This window comes from Aotus nancymaae, unplaced genomic scaffold (genome assembly GCF_030222135.1).
Source record: "Aotus nancymaae isolate 86718 unplaced genomic scaffold, 86718_ANA_hifiasm-v0.15.2.pri h1tg000011l, whole genome shotgun sequence".
In the NCBI taxonomy this organism is placed as follows: domain Eukaryota; kingdom Metazoa; phylum Chordata; class Mammalia; order Primates; family Aotidae; genus Aotus; species Aotus nancymaae.
Window position 1 is genome coordinate 14,665,307 of NW_026988422.1, and position 14,531 is coordinate 14,679,837.

General features: G+C 40.9%; 1 protein-coding gene across 2 annotated transcripts in view; it reads left to right on the forward strand.

The window, feature by feature from the left end:
* Positions 1–1,188: 1,188 nt before the first annotated feature.
* Positions 1,189–14,531, forward strand: part of SIDT1 (SID1 transmembrane family member 1) — an 87,941-nt gene continuing 74,598 nt past the window's right edge. The window contains exon 1 of one of the 2 annotated variants that reach the window (XM_012464001.2): positions 1,189–2,110. In XM_012464001.2, coding sequence (XP_012319424.2) covers positions 1,904–2,110 — 207 coding nt within the window. In that variant the 5' untranslated portion in view covers positions 1,189–1,903. The remainder of the gene's footprint in view (positions 2,111–14,531) is intronic. The other variant, XM_012464002.2, reaches the window with a different exon arrangement.

The following is a 14,531-nucleotide window of genomic DNA, read 5'->3' on the forward strand; positions in this document are numbered from 1 at the left end:
TCCAGGACCTTCATAAATTTCAAGTTTATGAAATTATGTTGAACTTTGAGAAGAGGCATAGATATTTTCAATACAGCAGTTTAAAGTCATTCAAATTCTGGATGAAATTATTATGTTACGCTCCTCAAAAGCAGTGCATTCAATTTTAAGTTTTACCCCCAGACTCTCCTTTGAATTAGTACTTTTGCCCATATGCCCATACATTTTCAAGAACATTTCTTTTCTTCCTTCCTTCCAAGACAGGGTCCTGCTCTGTCACCCAGGCTGAGGTGCAGTGGGGTAACCATAGCTCATTACAGTCTCAATCTCCCAGGCTCAAGCAATCCTCCCACCTCAGCCTCCCAAGTGGCTAGGAATACAGGCATGCACCACAACACCCAGCTATTTCTTTTTTTTTTTATTTTTTTGGTAGAGATGGTGTTTCACCATGTTGCCCAGACTGGTCATGAACCCCTGGCCTCAAGCCAGCCTGCCTCCCACCTCAGCTTCCCAAAGTGCTGGGATTAGCATGAGCCACTGCACCTGGCCAAGAACATTTAAAACTTTAAAAGTGGAGATTGCCCTAATAAGGAGTCATCTAACTTAATCTTTCATCAGCACTGTTTTCTGATTTCACAGAAAACTTTACAGCAAATGTATTACATTCATTCTTGATGTTTTAAGAAATTAAAGGAATTAGACGAGGTAAAAACAAAAACAAATCCATCTTTTTTAAGATCATAAGTACTATGATTTTAATCTGTAATCTTAAATTTTTGAACAAGATCTTTTTCTTCTTAGTGGCTTCTTTTTAAATGGTCTTTCAGGTGGAACACAATTGTATTCTTTTTCTAGTATACAAGTAACGAAGCGAAAATAAAACGGTGAGTTCTCTTCCACACCTAAATTATGATTGTTCAATGTTCATTCTCATTCTGCTCCTTATCTGACTTTTAAACTCTTTAAATCTAATCCTCTAATTTTTACCGGAAAGGTATTTCCTTTTTATGATGGGCTGTGGTTTCTGCCTTTAAGAAAGCAATTTAGAATCCTGGGGATTCTCCTGGAATCTGGGAGAAGTCACTGAAATGGCAAAGTAGGCAGGAGGGTGGGTTGGAAAGAAATGCCTTCTGCATAAATCTAGTTAGTCTGAGTCGTTTTTGACAACTTCCGGGACCAGACTTCAGGCAGTGCTGGAAAGTGTTCTCTTTACCATATATATTTTTTTTTTTACTGTACATATTTACATACATACACATATGGTGAGGGAGAGAACGTGGTGACGAGAGATTCTCCTTGGAGAGTAGGAGGTAATAAAGAAATAAAACAGGTGTCTGAGGAGAGGTTCTATTAGGGGAGAATAGAGAGTAACCATCGTTCAGAGAGTTCTCTGCAGGTAGCAGCCTGGGAAAGTGAACTCGCGCACCCTCTTGGGGGACGGGCTCTTTTGCTTTCTATTTCTTCTCCTGCAGCCAGGGTGCACGCGTATTTGAAAGAGACCGAATTTCCGCCTCGATGTGGGATCAGGTTGACTTTTCGAGACTAGTGGATATTTCTTTTTAATGACTCCAGTGCCCTTTTGTTATTGCTGTTGTTGAGGTTGAGGGAGAAGAGATCGGTCTAAATTCCGGCTGGGTAAGTGGGGGGATTCTCGGCGATGAGAAAACGGGGACTTCGAAGCCGGAGGAAAAAGCAGCAGCCCCCCATCACCACTTCTTCCGTCCCCGCTACTCTCCACCCGTGACCTCCCGTGGAGACCCCAGGCGGCAGCATCAATATTTGATCGGCCCTTCGTCAGCGCCAGCTCATCGCCCGCGCGGCGCTGAAGCCGACGCCCGGCCCTGCACCGGGCTTTGGAAGGACCCTCCGCGCTCGCCCCCTCTCCAGGGTGGCTGGGCTTCCGAGCCTAGGCGCGGTGCCCACCATGCTCGCGCTGCTCCGCGCGCTGCCCTGGCTCCTGCTGGCGGCGGCGCCCGGGCACCCGGCGAAATCCCCCAGGCAGCTCCCAGCACCGCGCCGCGACCCCCGGGACCCTGCCAGGGGCGCCGATTTTGACCATGTCTACACCGGGGTGGTGAGCCTCAGCACCGAGAACATCTTCTCCTTCAACTACACCAGCCAGCCCGGCCAGGTAAGACACTCGCTCCCCTCGCTCGACTCCTAGAACTTGCCAGACCTCAGAGCCACGTCGCTGCTTTGGAGTTCCCCGGGAATTGACCTTGGGAGACCTCGGGGACCAGGGGGCGTTCGTTCCCTTTCTCCTCCGAAGCAATCACTGCCCTGCCCGCGCTGCCGCAACACGCCTTGGGGGCAACTCTGCTTCGCCTCGCGGCTCCCTGGCCTGGTCACGGGCATTTCTGGGCTTTGCAGAGCCGCCAGTTCCCCGCGCCGTCTGCGGGTCCTGGCTCCCTGCCGGGCCTTTCTCCAGGAAAATCCTGATTTCTAGGGCTGCGGGCTGTGGTGCGGAGCGCGCAGAAGGACCGCACCTCGGTTCCCAGTCCCCTGCAGGGAAGAGCCCTCATTTCAAGCGGATGATTCAGCCAGACCCTTCTATTTCATAGCGCATGGGGAGGGAGAGATGCTTACAATCTAAAATGGAAATTGTGTGAGAATGGACGGAAGCCGCAGAACCTCTGTGCATTCAATAGTCACTTCCTGCGTTTCTGTACCATTGTCACACTTAAGTGCTTCAGAGACGCCAGAAGACCCGGGCAAAGACGTGAGAACTGCAGCCATAGGCTGATCCATCCAGGTTTTGATTTTAAATACGGATGGATGATTGTGTGAAAGTTCTAGACCTATTTTTGACAAGAGTTGAGGGAAGATTGGGGGGATGGGGGGAATGTCCCAGAGACTATCCCTTTGACATACATACCCAGATTATATAATGTAAGAAAATGCATATAGTTCATTTCTTTCCTCTAATGTGGTACCTCTGGAGCACAGGCGGGGGGGCGGGGATGGGGAGAGAGAGAAGGGACTCCCCAGTGTACCAACCTCTGTATCTTCTTCTCATATAAATGTGTTTATGTATCCTTTAACTATACCAGCATCCTCTACCCTCTAGAAAAATTCCGGAACCAGATGATTGGGATACCATGATATGCCTCCCTCTTTGATTCTCACTCCAGATCAGAACTAGAAAACGTTTCACATAGTGAGGGTGGTTTGTATTGGGCAGAGGGGACCAATGTGCCTAACACTGCTCCCAGACATCTTTCAGCTCCGCGTAGCCAGGAAGTGCCCTGAATGCCCCATCTCCAGTCTGGCACCAAATCCTATGGCACTGTCACCATGGTAACACAGCCCTCACCCTGCTCTGTCCTCCCATAACCTTCAGGTTATGTGTTCCATAGTGAGCAGAGTGGCTGTGTGCAGAGCCATTCCATGGTAGACAAGTGAGAGCCTGCAGTTTTTGTTTCCCAAATCCCACATACCCAACCTCTTTCTATCTATCTTGGGAATACTCATCGGTTGGCTGACATACTGCACAGGAGGTGTGTTCCTAGTCCTGTGATTGGCTGGGAGCAGAAAAAAGTCTGAAAACTCCATGATCTCTGGAGTAAGTCTCAGCTTCCCCCAAATCATTGGTAAGAAAACTCAAATTACGTGGCTGACTAAATCCTGGCATCAGGTTTTGGTATTTCTTGCAGTTCTGCTTAGAGACAGACTATCTGCTTTTGAATTGTTGCTTTTACATTTTCCCCTTAGTACTGCGTGAGTTTTGCACTTGAGATCACCTGCTTGACTTCCCTAGCAAACCTTCCCTAGTAAACCTTGAGTTATTTAGGGCAGGGGCAAAGTCATGTTCATCTCTGCGCTCCAGTACCTAGCACAGTGAAGGGCAAGGGCAAAGTCATGTTCATCTCTGCGCTCCAGTACCTAGCACAGTGAATGGCATATAAGAGGTTTATAAGCCAGGCATGGTGGCTCACACCTGTAATCTCAGTACTCTGGAGGCCAAGATGGGAGTATTGCTTGAGACCGGGAGTTCAAGACCAGACTGGTCAACATAATGAGACCCTCTCTCTACAAAAAAAAAAAATTTTAATTAGCTGGGTGTGATGGTACAGGTGCCTGTAGTCCCAGCTACTTAGGAGGCCGAGGCAGGAGGATCACTTGAACCCAAAAGTTTGAGGCTGCAGTGAGCTGAGATCTTGTCACTGCATTCCCACCTGGGACAGAGTGATACGCTGTCTTTTAAAAAACAAATTTCTTTTTAAAGAGGCTTATAAACATTTTTTCTGAAAATGAACAAATAAGTGAAGAAAGGGTTAAAATATCTTTAAGCTAAAGCTAAATAAAATGAAATGTATACTGTTTTCAATTTAATAGTCTGAAAAATGTGAGACCATTTCAGATAAAAACATAAAAACAAATTTCTTGCTGGGCACAGTGACTCATGCCTATAATCCCAGCCCTTTGGGAGGCTGAGGTGAAGAGATTGAGACCATCCTGGCCAATATGGTAAAACCCCGTCTCTACTAAAAATACAAAAATTAGCTGGGTGTGGTGGCATGCACCTGTAGTCCCAGCTACTCAGGAGGCTGAGGCAGGAGAATCACTTGAACCTGGGAGGCAGAGGTTGCAGTAAGCAGAGATCGTGCCACTGCACTCCATCCTGGTGACAGAGCAAGACTCTGTCTCAAAAAAAAAAAATTATTTCATAAAACAAATTTGGTTTTTATAAGAACACATTTTAAAAATTGTTCTATTATGATGTGCTATTTTGTCTGTGTGTGTGAACATGTCCTTTATTTTATGAAACGGTTTTTAAAATATCTTGGAATGACATAATAAAAAGTTGACAACCCAAGCAGTCCCTAGAATTTTTATTAAAATATTACTAAACTGAGAAATACAAAGCTGGGAACTATGGGAGCAGTAGATAACAAGAATTTCAATTATCTTAATGCCAGTATGCACAATATAAACCAGATGTCCTCAAATCTTGCAGCTTTCTGGGACCAAGCTTTAATATGCAAATATGGTAGTCGGAAATTACCCTCCCCTTCTCACCAGCCAGTATTTCTGTTGTTTTCTCCAGAGAAGACATTCTCTTGATCTGTCTGGCCAAACCATTACTCTCGGTTCCTACTGATGGCCTACTCTCTTCTTGGTTCTTTTTGTCCTGTGTTAGATACCAGCAGCCCCTTCTTCTAGGAACCCAAAGCTGTTGGATGTAGCAGAATTTTACTGGAAGTTTGGAATAACATAGAGGAATTACATCATAGCACAGGATAGGTGATCGATTAAATCAGAAACCCACGTCATGCTGTTCCTACAATTTACCACCAGGGGGACTTCAAGACAGTGATGCTCTCTTTCAGGCGCTGGTTTGTCACTACCTTCTTGGCCATCCCCTCACACCCCCTCAAATGCTGACTCCCACCCTCTAAACTTTTGACACTCTCCCATGTTGTGCAATTTTTGCCCACTGCTCATCCCCTACTCACTAAGGGACTCTGCTAAATGGAGATGTTTGATCCCAGATCTATGAGCTTTAGAGCAGAAGCTTGGACATGGCCGCTTTTCCTTTAATCTGCAGTCTTGATAACGTAAGTCTTTCTGCCCTGCAGGGTCATTGCCCACCTCCCCTCTTCAGTGCAACAAATAATTTGGTTCAGGAAAAAAATGTCTAGTTTTTGAGCTTTAATCTTTATTTTCTTTTTCTTCAAGCCACTGTTGCTTGCCATTATTTTTCCTGTGCCTGGGAGGAGAAAGTCTATTCTAAGTTTAGGCTTAAATATAGGAAGCTGTTGTGGGAGCCATTGCTCCTAATCTTTCCTTTCAGCCGCTGTATCTCTTATACCAAACTGTCCCAGAGAACTTTTAGTCAAGCTTGTGTCATATTAGTTAGCTGAACTCAGCACCAGGAAGTCTCATATGCCTTCCAGGCATAGGGTAATGTAAATATGAAGTTGCCTTAAAAAAAATCACTGAGAGAATGGAGTGATTGCTTTAAATAAGAATGATGAAAATAATAATTGGAGGTGCAGGTTAGGCAAGATCATGATTCGTTTCATTTCTCTGGAGGGAAGTGTCTGGAGACTCTCTTTAAGAAGAGAAGAGCTGTACTGTGCGAACAGGGTGTTCTGTAACCACAGGTCTCAGCCAGACTAGAAGGAAATTACCTTGTTGGGAAAGTCGCCAGGGATATGTTTGACTGGGACAGAGGGCACAAATGCAGGTTTACTGGGAAATGAGAATACCCTTGTAAAGACAGGTGGCAGCAACAATCAGATGTTTCTGTTTGAGCTAGATGGTGATAAGAAACGCTTAAATAAAATCTAACCACTGTACCACAAGCTGGTTTCTCTGAGGTTTTCCTGTAAGAATTTACTTTGCCATAGATTTTTAAATTTGAAATATTTCCCTGGAAGTATTTCTTTTATTTCATTTATGAACTGAGGCGTTTATCTTTTAATGACATATACTATACTTTTCCATGCCCAATGAACAACCTTCAGCTTTGTTAATATAACCAGTAATTGTATACCTAGAACCAGTTAAACCAGTCTCTTGGATCCAGATTCGAAAAGCCTCCCCAGTCCTTACGAACAATGAAATGCCCATGTGAACACTCCAGTGGCAACTTCTAGCTACATGCATTACTAGTTACACAGAAGAATGTAAAACTTTGATATGATGGCCTGAGTTCTCCCTGTCTCGTATAGGAAGGCTTATGCTTTATGTACTGGGACCAAGAAGCCTCCTCTGCTGTCCTCCCACGTCCTTTTGCTGAACTGCACTAGTACTTGTTAGAGGAAAGACTCATCTCATTAGCACATTTTCTGAATGATTGGATTGTCTCAGTCCATCTAGGTTGATATAACAAACGACCATCATCAAATACCATGTCTGGTGAGGGCCTGCTTCCTGGCTTATAGATAAATTCCTTCTTGCTGTGTCCTCACATGGCCAAGACAGCAAAGAGAGAAGCATAGTCTTTCATGTGTCTTCTTTTTTTTTTTTTTCCAAGACAGATCCTCGCTCTGTCGCGCAGGCTGGAGTGCAGTGGCACAATCTCAGGACACTGCAGCCCTTGCCTCCCAGGTTCAAGGGATTCTAGTGCCTCAGCCTCTAGAGTAGCTGGGATTACAGGCATGTGCTACCACAGCTGGCTCATTTTTAAATTTTTAGTGGAGACAGGATTTCTGCATGTTGGCCAGGCTGGTCTCAAACTGCTGACCTCAGGTGATCTGCCCACCTCAGCCTCCCAAAGTGCTGGGATTACAGCCACCATGCCTGACCCAATTAGTTCATTTTGAGAATTCATGAGGCCAACACTGTTCCAGAATGTTCTATACCTCCTGAAGCATCCTTACACTTACCCAAAAATTGGAGCCTCCAAAACCCTCCACAGTTTCAACTGCTGTTCTCAGATTGGCCCTGCAATCTTCTCGCTGAGCACTTCTTGAAGGATTTTAGGGTTCTCTGATTCTTAGAGCCATCAGAGCTCCATGCCTTTCCTCTGCTTCCACCCACACAATTGCCACTGCTATGGAGGTGTTGAAGCTGTTGATAACTTGCTCTCACCCACCCGTGTTTTGGGGCTTTTAGGGATACTTCGTCAACTTGGGATTTTTTTTTTTTTAGATGTTCTCTACAGAATGTCGGTTCTGTATCCCAGTTGTTCTGTTTCCACAGGGGCTTTTCAGAAAGATTCAAAAATGTGTGCTTCTACTGACACTATCTTCACAGAATTCTCCATTTGTTGCTTCTTTTTCTGTAACTTTAAATTTTCAAATAACTTCAAACTTACAGGAACGTGAGAACAGTATAAAGAACACCAACATGCCCTTCTCTCATGTTTCCCACTTATTAACATTTTGTCAAATTTGCTTTATTATTCATTCTCCCTATAAGTAAACTATTTTTTCTGAAATGCTTGAGAATAAGTTGCAGACATGCTGCTCTTTCTTTTGTCCCTAAATACTTCAAAGTCTATTTCTTCTAAATAAGGGCATTTTCTTATATAGCCATTAAACAGTTACCAAATCACAAAATTAACACTTATAAAATGCTCCTATTTCATCTGTATAGCTTATTCAAATTTCACCAATTTTCCAATAATGTATTTTTAAAGCAGACGTGGTTTTTTTTCCTCCCTTTTGGTCCAGGATCCAATCCTAGAACACACATTGCATTTAATTATCATGAGTCTTTAGTCTCCTTAATCTTAATCTAGAACAGTTCCTTGTTCTTTCTTTGTCTTTCAGGAGTGCAACATTTTTGAAGAGTACAGCCAGTTTTGTAGAATGTTTCACAATTCAGATTTGTCTGAGGTTTCCTCATTATTAGATCCAGGCTATACACTTTTGACAGAACACGCAGAACTGACATTGCATCCTTAGTGCATCATATCAGAGGCACGTGATACTGTCTTTTCCTATTACTAGTGTGGTTTCTTCCAGATTTCTCCACTATCAAGTTACTATTTTCCTTTTATAATTAAAAAGTGATTTGTGGGCTGGGTGCAGTGGCTCACACCTATAATCCCAGCACTTTGGGAAGCCGAGGTGGGTGGATCACCTGAAGTCAAGAGTTCGAGACTAGCCTGACCTACATGGCAAAACCCCACCTCTACTAAAAATACAAAAATTAGCCGAGCATGGTGGTGGGCACCTGTAATCCCAGCTACTAGGGAGGCTGAGGCAGGAGAATTGCTTGAACCCGGGAGGCGGAGGCTGCAGTGAGCTGAGATTGGGCCATTGCGCTCCATCCTGGACAACAGAGTAAGACTCCATCTCTTAAAAAAAAAAAAAAAAGCCATTTGTGAAGTAATACCTTGATACTATGTAAATAGTCTATGCCTCATCAAACTTTCAACAACTAGTTTTAGCATCCATTGATTATTCTTGCCTGAATTAGATTTTACTATGATTTACTATGATGGTTTCCAACTAGTGATCTTCTGATTCATTGTTCCTCCTACATTTATCAGTTAATATTCTACTGTAAGAAAGAGATTTTTCTTCTCTCATTTATTTATTTACTTATTTCTTTTATTTATATCAGTATGGACACATAGATTCTTTTTTTTTGGAGATGGAGTTTCGCTCTTGTTACCCAGGCTGGAGTGCAATGGCGTGATCTCGGCTCACCTCAACCTCCGCCTCCTGGGTTCAGGCAATTCTCCTGCCTCAGCCTCCTGAGTAGCTGGGATTACAGGCACGCGCCACCATGCCCAGCTAATTTTTTGTATTTTTAGTAGAGACGAGGTTTCACCATGTTGACCAGGATGGTCTCGATCTCTTGACCTTGCGATCCACCCGCCTCGGCCTCCCAAAGTGCTGGGATTACAGGCGTGAGCCACCGCGCCCGGCCGGCACATAGATTCTTATTTGATCCAATTATTGCTTTCATTTACATTAAAATCTTGTTATAAACAACCTATTATTCTAAGTATTTTATATAGTGGGTATAGATAAGAAGCTCTCTCACTCTAACACAGAAAGCAGGTTTCTTCTCTCCTCTCTCTATCACTAATAAAATTATATTTCAATGACTTTCAGGGAACCACAAGGAAAGATGACATGATTGGTTGTCATCCTGTCATCTTTTGGGTTTCATCATCCAGATTATCTGTTGGGTCACCTGCAAATCTGTCCCTAGACCATTTAATACGTTTACTAATTATCAGTTTTGAATTTAGAGTTAAAGAGATAAGTACATAATTTTTTTTCATGAAAAACTGAAGGCCTGAACAGTGCAACAAATTGTGTCAGTGATACCTAAGGCAAAGACTCCTGAGTACCTGATTTAAGGTCCACAGTTTTACTCAAGTCATGGACTGTTGAATTCTCAAGATACTTTCTATAGTATAAGTTTTCATTAGTGGTTTCTGAAATATTATAAACTTTGCATTATTTCTGGGGAATAAGATTGCAGAAGATTTTAATGCTCTTTTCTGAACTTCTATGAATTTTTCCAATATTTCACAGTAAACACATTTTAGTTTTACCTAGGCAAGGAAAACAAACAACTAAGAGGCAGAGCAATACTGGGGATGAGCATGGGATAGGGTACCAGGAGGCATGTGTTTTTATCCCCTTCACTACCCGGAGACCTTCATCAAATCCTGTTCTCCCATTGACATTTGTTTTCCCCACTGATAAGATGAGAGGATTGTGTTTTTAACCTTTCTTGAAGCATTAAGGGTCATTGTTCTTTTTCCACAATGTGTCAGATTGTAATTCTTTTTCTTAAGTATACACAAGTAGAATAAGCTTCTTGCAGAAAAGAACATTTCTAACTCTTTGTCTCATAAAAGGAAGCAAATGAAAATTTTACTGTTTCTTTAAGACTATTTTTTTTCTTCCTTTCTAGAAATTTCCCATAGGGTTCTTCACTTCTTGGAGGTGATTTTATTTTGGTTTGTTTCCATCCATCCTGCCACATGAGCTGAACTTACATTCCAGTTCCCTTTTTTCCCTTGCTGGCATTCCTGCTGAGTACCATGTCAGTAAGATTGCTATCACGTTGAGTTTGGCTTTTTGGTTGTCGTTTTGTTTTACTTTTTTACTGCTGTGATGGTCCCTTCTGAGATATTTTAGGCATCTGATGCAATGTATAGAGATTTTCAGCCTTTCTTCCTTTCTTGCTTTTGGTTTCAGCTTGTTACTTGAAGTATCTTCCATGTCATTTCTTTCTCTCTGTGGACTTGAATCTAAAAGACCAAGATACTTGGTCTTGAAGATACTTGTGATACCTTGAAACTTCTTTGTTGCTGGAAGATGCCAGCATTTCTTTCTTCTTTTCAAATAGAAATAACCACACAGTTTTCATGTTATCACATGTTGCCATGCAGTTCCCCAGAGTATGATAACCACCTCTTCCTACATTGTTTAACTTTGGAGCTAACAGAAATTTTGTATCAATACACCACGATGGTGCATCAATGATTCAAAAGCACATGTAATGAGCTATTTGAAATGAGGCCTCACTATCCTTTGTGCTTATTTGAAAAGGAAGATATCAAACATATCATAGATCTGCCAGTTGATATAATCAGTCTTTTCTATTTCACACATACATAAAAAACAAAGAAAAAAACCCAACATTTATGATCATTCCTTTTTTTCTTTTCTTGGATATTTTGAAAGTGAAAACTTTGTAGTTTTCTTAATACATTAGTTGGCTATGCTAGTAAACAAACAAACAAAAACACCTGAAAATTTGTCTTTTGCTTAAAAACTGAAGTTAGCAATCAGAAAAACATTGTATTCTATTAAGTCCTCAAAGATCCTTTGGCTTTTATATATAATGTTTCTAAAAATATGTGTAAAAACAATTTATGTAGGGAAGCTATTGACTTTCATGTTAAAAGATAGCATTCCACAAAATAGAGAACCCAGAAATAAATCCACATATTTAAAATGGTGCTGGGAAAACTGGATATCCATATGCAGAAGAATGACACTTGACCCCTCTCCGTCACCATATACAAAAATCAAATCAAAGTAAAATAATGACTTAAATGTAAAACCGAAAACTATGCAACTGCTAGAAGAAAACACAGGGAAACATTTCAGGACATTGGTCTCTGCAAAAATTCTATAGAGAAGACCTCAAAAGCATAGGCAATGCAAGCAAAAACAAATAGACAAATGGGATTATATCAAACTAAAAAGCTTTTGCACATCAAACAACCAAGAGGGTAAAGAGACAACCAGCAGAATGGGAGAAAATATTCACAAACTATTCATCCAACAAAAGATTAATATCCAGAGTGTACAAGGACTCAAACAACTCAACAGCAAAGAACTAGTTATCCAATTTAAAAATGGACAAATAAGCTGAATAGACATTTCTCAAAAGAAGACATACAAATGTTCAAGAGATATGTGAAGAAAACGCTCAGCATCACCAATCATCAGGAAAATGCAAATCAGAACCACATCTAAATAGCGTCTTACCCCAGTTAGAATGGCGATGATCAAAAAGACAACAAATGCTGGCAAGCATGCAGAGAAAAGAGAACTCATAACACACTGTTCATGAGAATGTAAATTAGTAGGGTCATTATAGTATTGAGGCCTCTCAAAAACTAAAAATAGAACTACCATATGATCCAGCAATCTCACTACTGACTAATATATCCAAAGGAAAGGAAATCAGTTTGTCAAAAAGATATTTGCGGGCCGGGCGCGGTGGCTCAAGCCTGTAATCCCAGCACTTTGGGAGGCCGAGGCGGGCGGATCACGAGGTCAAGAGATCGAGACCATCCTGGTCAACATGGTGAAACCCCGTCTCTACTAATACAAAAAATTAGCTGGGCACGGTGGCGCGTGCCTGTAATCCCAGCTACTCAGGAGGCTGAGGCAGGAGAATTGCCTGAACCCAGGAGGCGGAGATTGCGGTGAGCCGAGATCGCGCCATTGCACTCCAGCCTGGGTATCAAGAGCGAAACTCCGTCTCAAAAAAAAAAAAAAAAAAAAAAAAAAAAAAAAAAAAAAGATATTTGCACACCCATGCTTATTGCAGCGCTATTCACAATAGCTGAATTGTAGAATCAACTTAAGTGTCCATCAACAGAGGAATGAATGAAGAAAACGTGAAATACATAATAGAATACTACATGTACAATGGAATAGTATTCAGCCATTTAAAAAAAGAATGAAATCCTGTCATCTGCAGCAACATGGATAAACTTGAAGGACATTATGTTAAGTGAAATTAGTCAGGCACAGAAAATCAAATACCACATGTTCTTATTCATATGTGGAGGCTAAAAAGAATTAGTCTCATAGAAGTACAGAGTAGAATAATGGTTGCTAGTGGCTGAAAAGGGTAGGTGGGAGAGAGAGATAGCCAAAGGTTGGTTAAAGGACCCAAAATTATAGCTAGATAGGAGGAATAAGTTCCAGTATTCTATAGCATTGTAGGATGACTATAATTAACAACAGTGAATTATATATTTTCAAATAGCTGGAAGAGCTTATTTTGAATGTTTCCAACACAAAGATATAATAAATGTTTGAGGTAATGGATATGCTAATTACCCTGATTTGGTCATTACACATTCCATGCATGTATCAAAATATTACACTGTCCCCAGAAATATGTACAATGGGTATGTGTCAATTAAAAATAACAAAAGCAAAAAACTTTTTTAAAAAGAGAGTGTTCCTGTAGAGGGAAAATTAAAGCTGAGTGTTATACAGCAAATGTAAGTTATTTATTGAATGTTATTTATAATAAAATTAATTAAAAATTATTGTTGAAATAACTCCTTACTTTGAATTTTTATTCTCTCAGTTTTCTTTCTTTCTTTCTTTCTTTTTTTTTTTTTTTTTTTTTTGCTGTGACAATAATAAACAAAAAAAGTTGATTTTGCCATTATAAAGAAGGACATGAGATGCTGATTTTTTGTACAAGACTGAACAGGGCATTTTTCAGCAAGTTGAACAAGAAGAGCGAAGTTGGTTTAAAGGTATCTTATGTTGATAAGTGTGTCCAGAGAAAGTTGAATATACACCTTCTTTTCTAATAAGAAAGCTATTTATAATTCACTTCCCTGTCACAGCTCCCAACAACCAGGAAATTTTCTCCCTGTTTGGACCACCGAAAAGCATTTTAGGAGCTATTTCTCAAATCATAATTTTAAGAAACGTTTTTTGGACCTAGCCTTCTACAGTTGGTCTCAAGGCTGGCCAGGGGTGATAATACATAGTTATTAATAGTCAAGTATGATTTATTTAAAGGTGAGGATCACCTAAGTTTTGATTAAACTCTAAGCATTTGAATAAAATACTTTATTTCTGAAAATGATGGAAAATTAAAGTTTATAATGAAGTAATATGTTGTCCTGAGTAAAAGCATTCTCTGGTTAGCTGGAGTACTTAGAGCTGATACCTTGGACCTTCAAAAGCGTATACAAGTTTGCCCCTTCCTCTGCCTAACCCAGGATTCTAAAGTATTTTGACTTCATTTGCTTCCTCATTGATACCTTCTCTCCACGCCACCCCCATAAAATTTCCCCCCTTATTAACATCTTGCATTATTGAAGTACACTAATAGTGAACCAGTATGTATTTATTATTAACTAAAATCTGTATTTCACATTAGGTTTCACTCTTGGTGTTGCACAGTTCTATGGATTTTGAGAAATGCATAATGTTGTATATCCACCACTATGGTATGTACAGAATAGTTTCACCTCCCTTTGCCTTGTCACATTTTTACAATTGACTACTCCTTGTCTAATTCAGTATATAAGTATTCAAATCTAACTGTGTCTTTGGGTCTTCGTTTCCTCATGAGGGTGTCTGTGTCACAAACAATTTATATTAATTTTGTATGCTTTTCTCCTGTTGATCTATCTTAGGCCAATTTAATTTTCAGTATTCTGTGTTCCACTAATTCATCCTTTATTCCCTCCTCTTGAACCCCTGACAACCACTGATTTTGTTTTATTTTTACTGTCTCTATAGTTTTGCCTTTTCCAGAATGTCATGTAGTTGTGAAGGAGTTCAGAACATGCCACTCCACAATATGCTACTCTGGCATATTGACTATTTTGAATTAAAAGCACTTGAAAAACAACA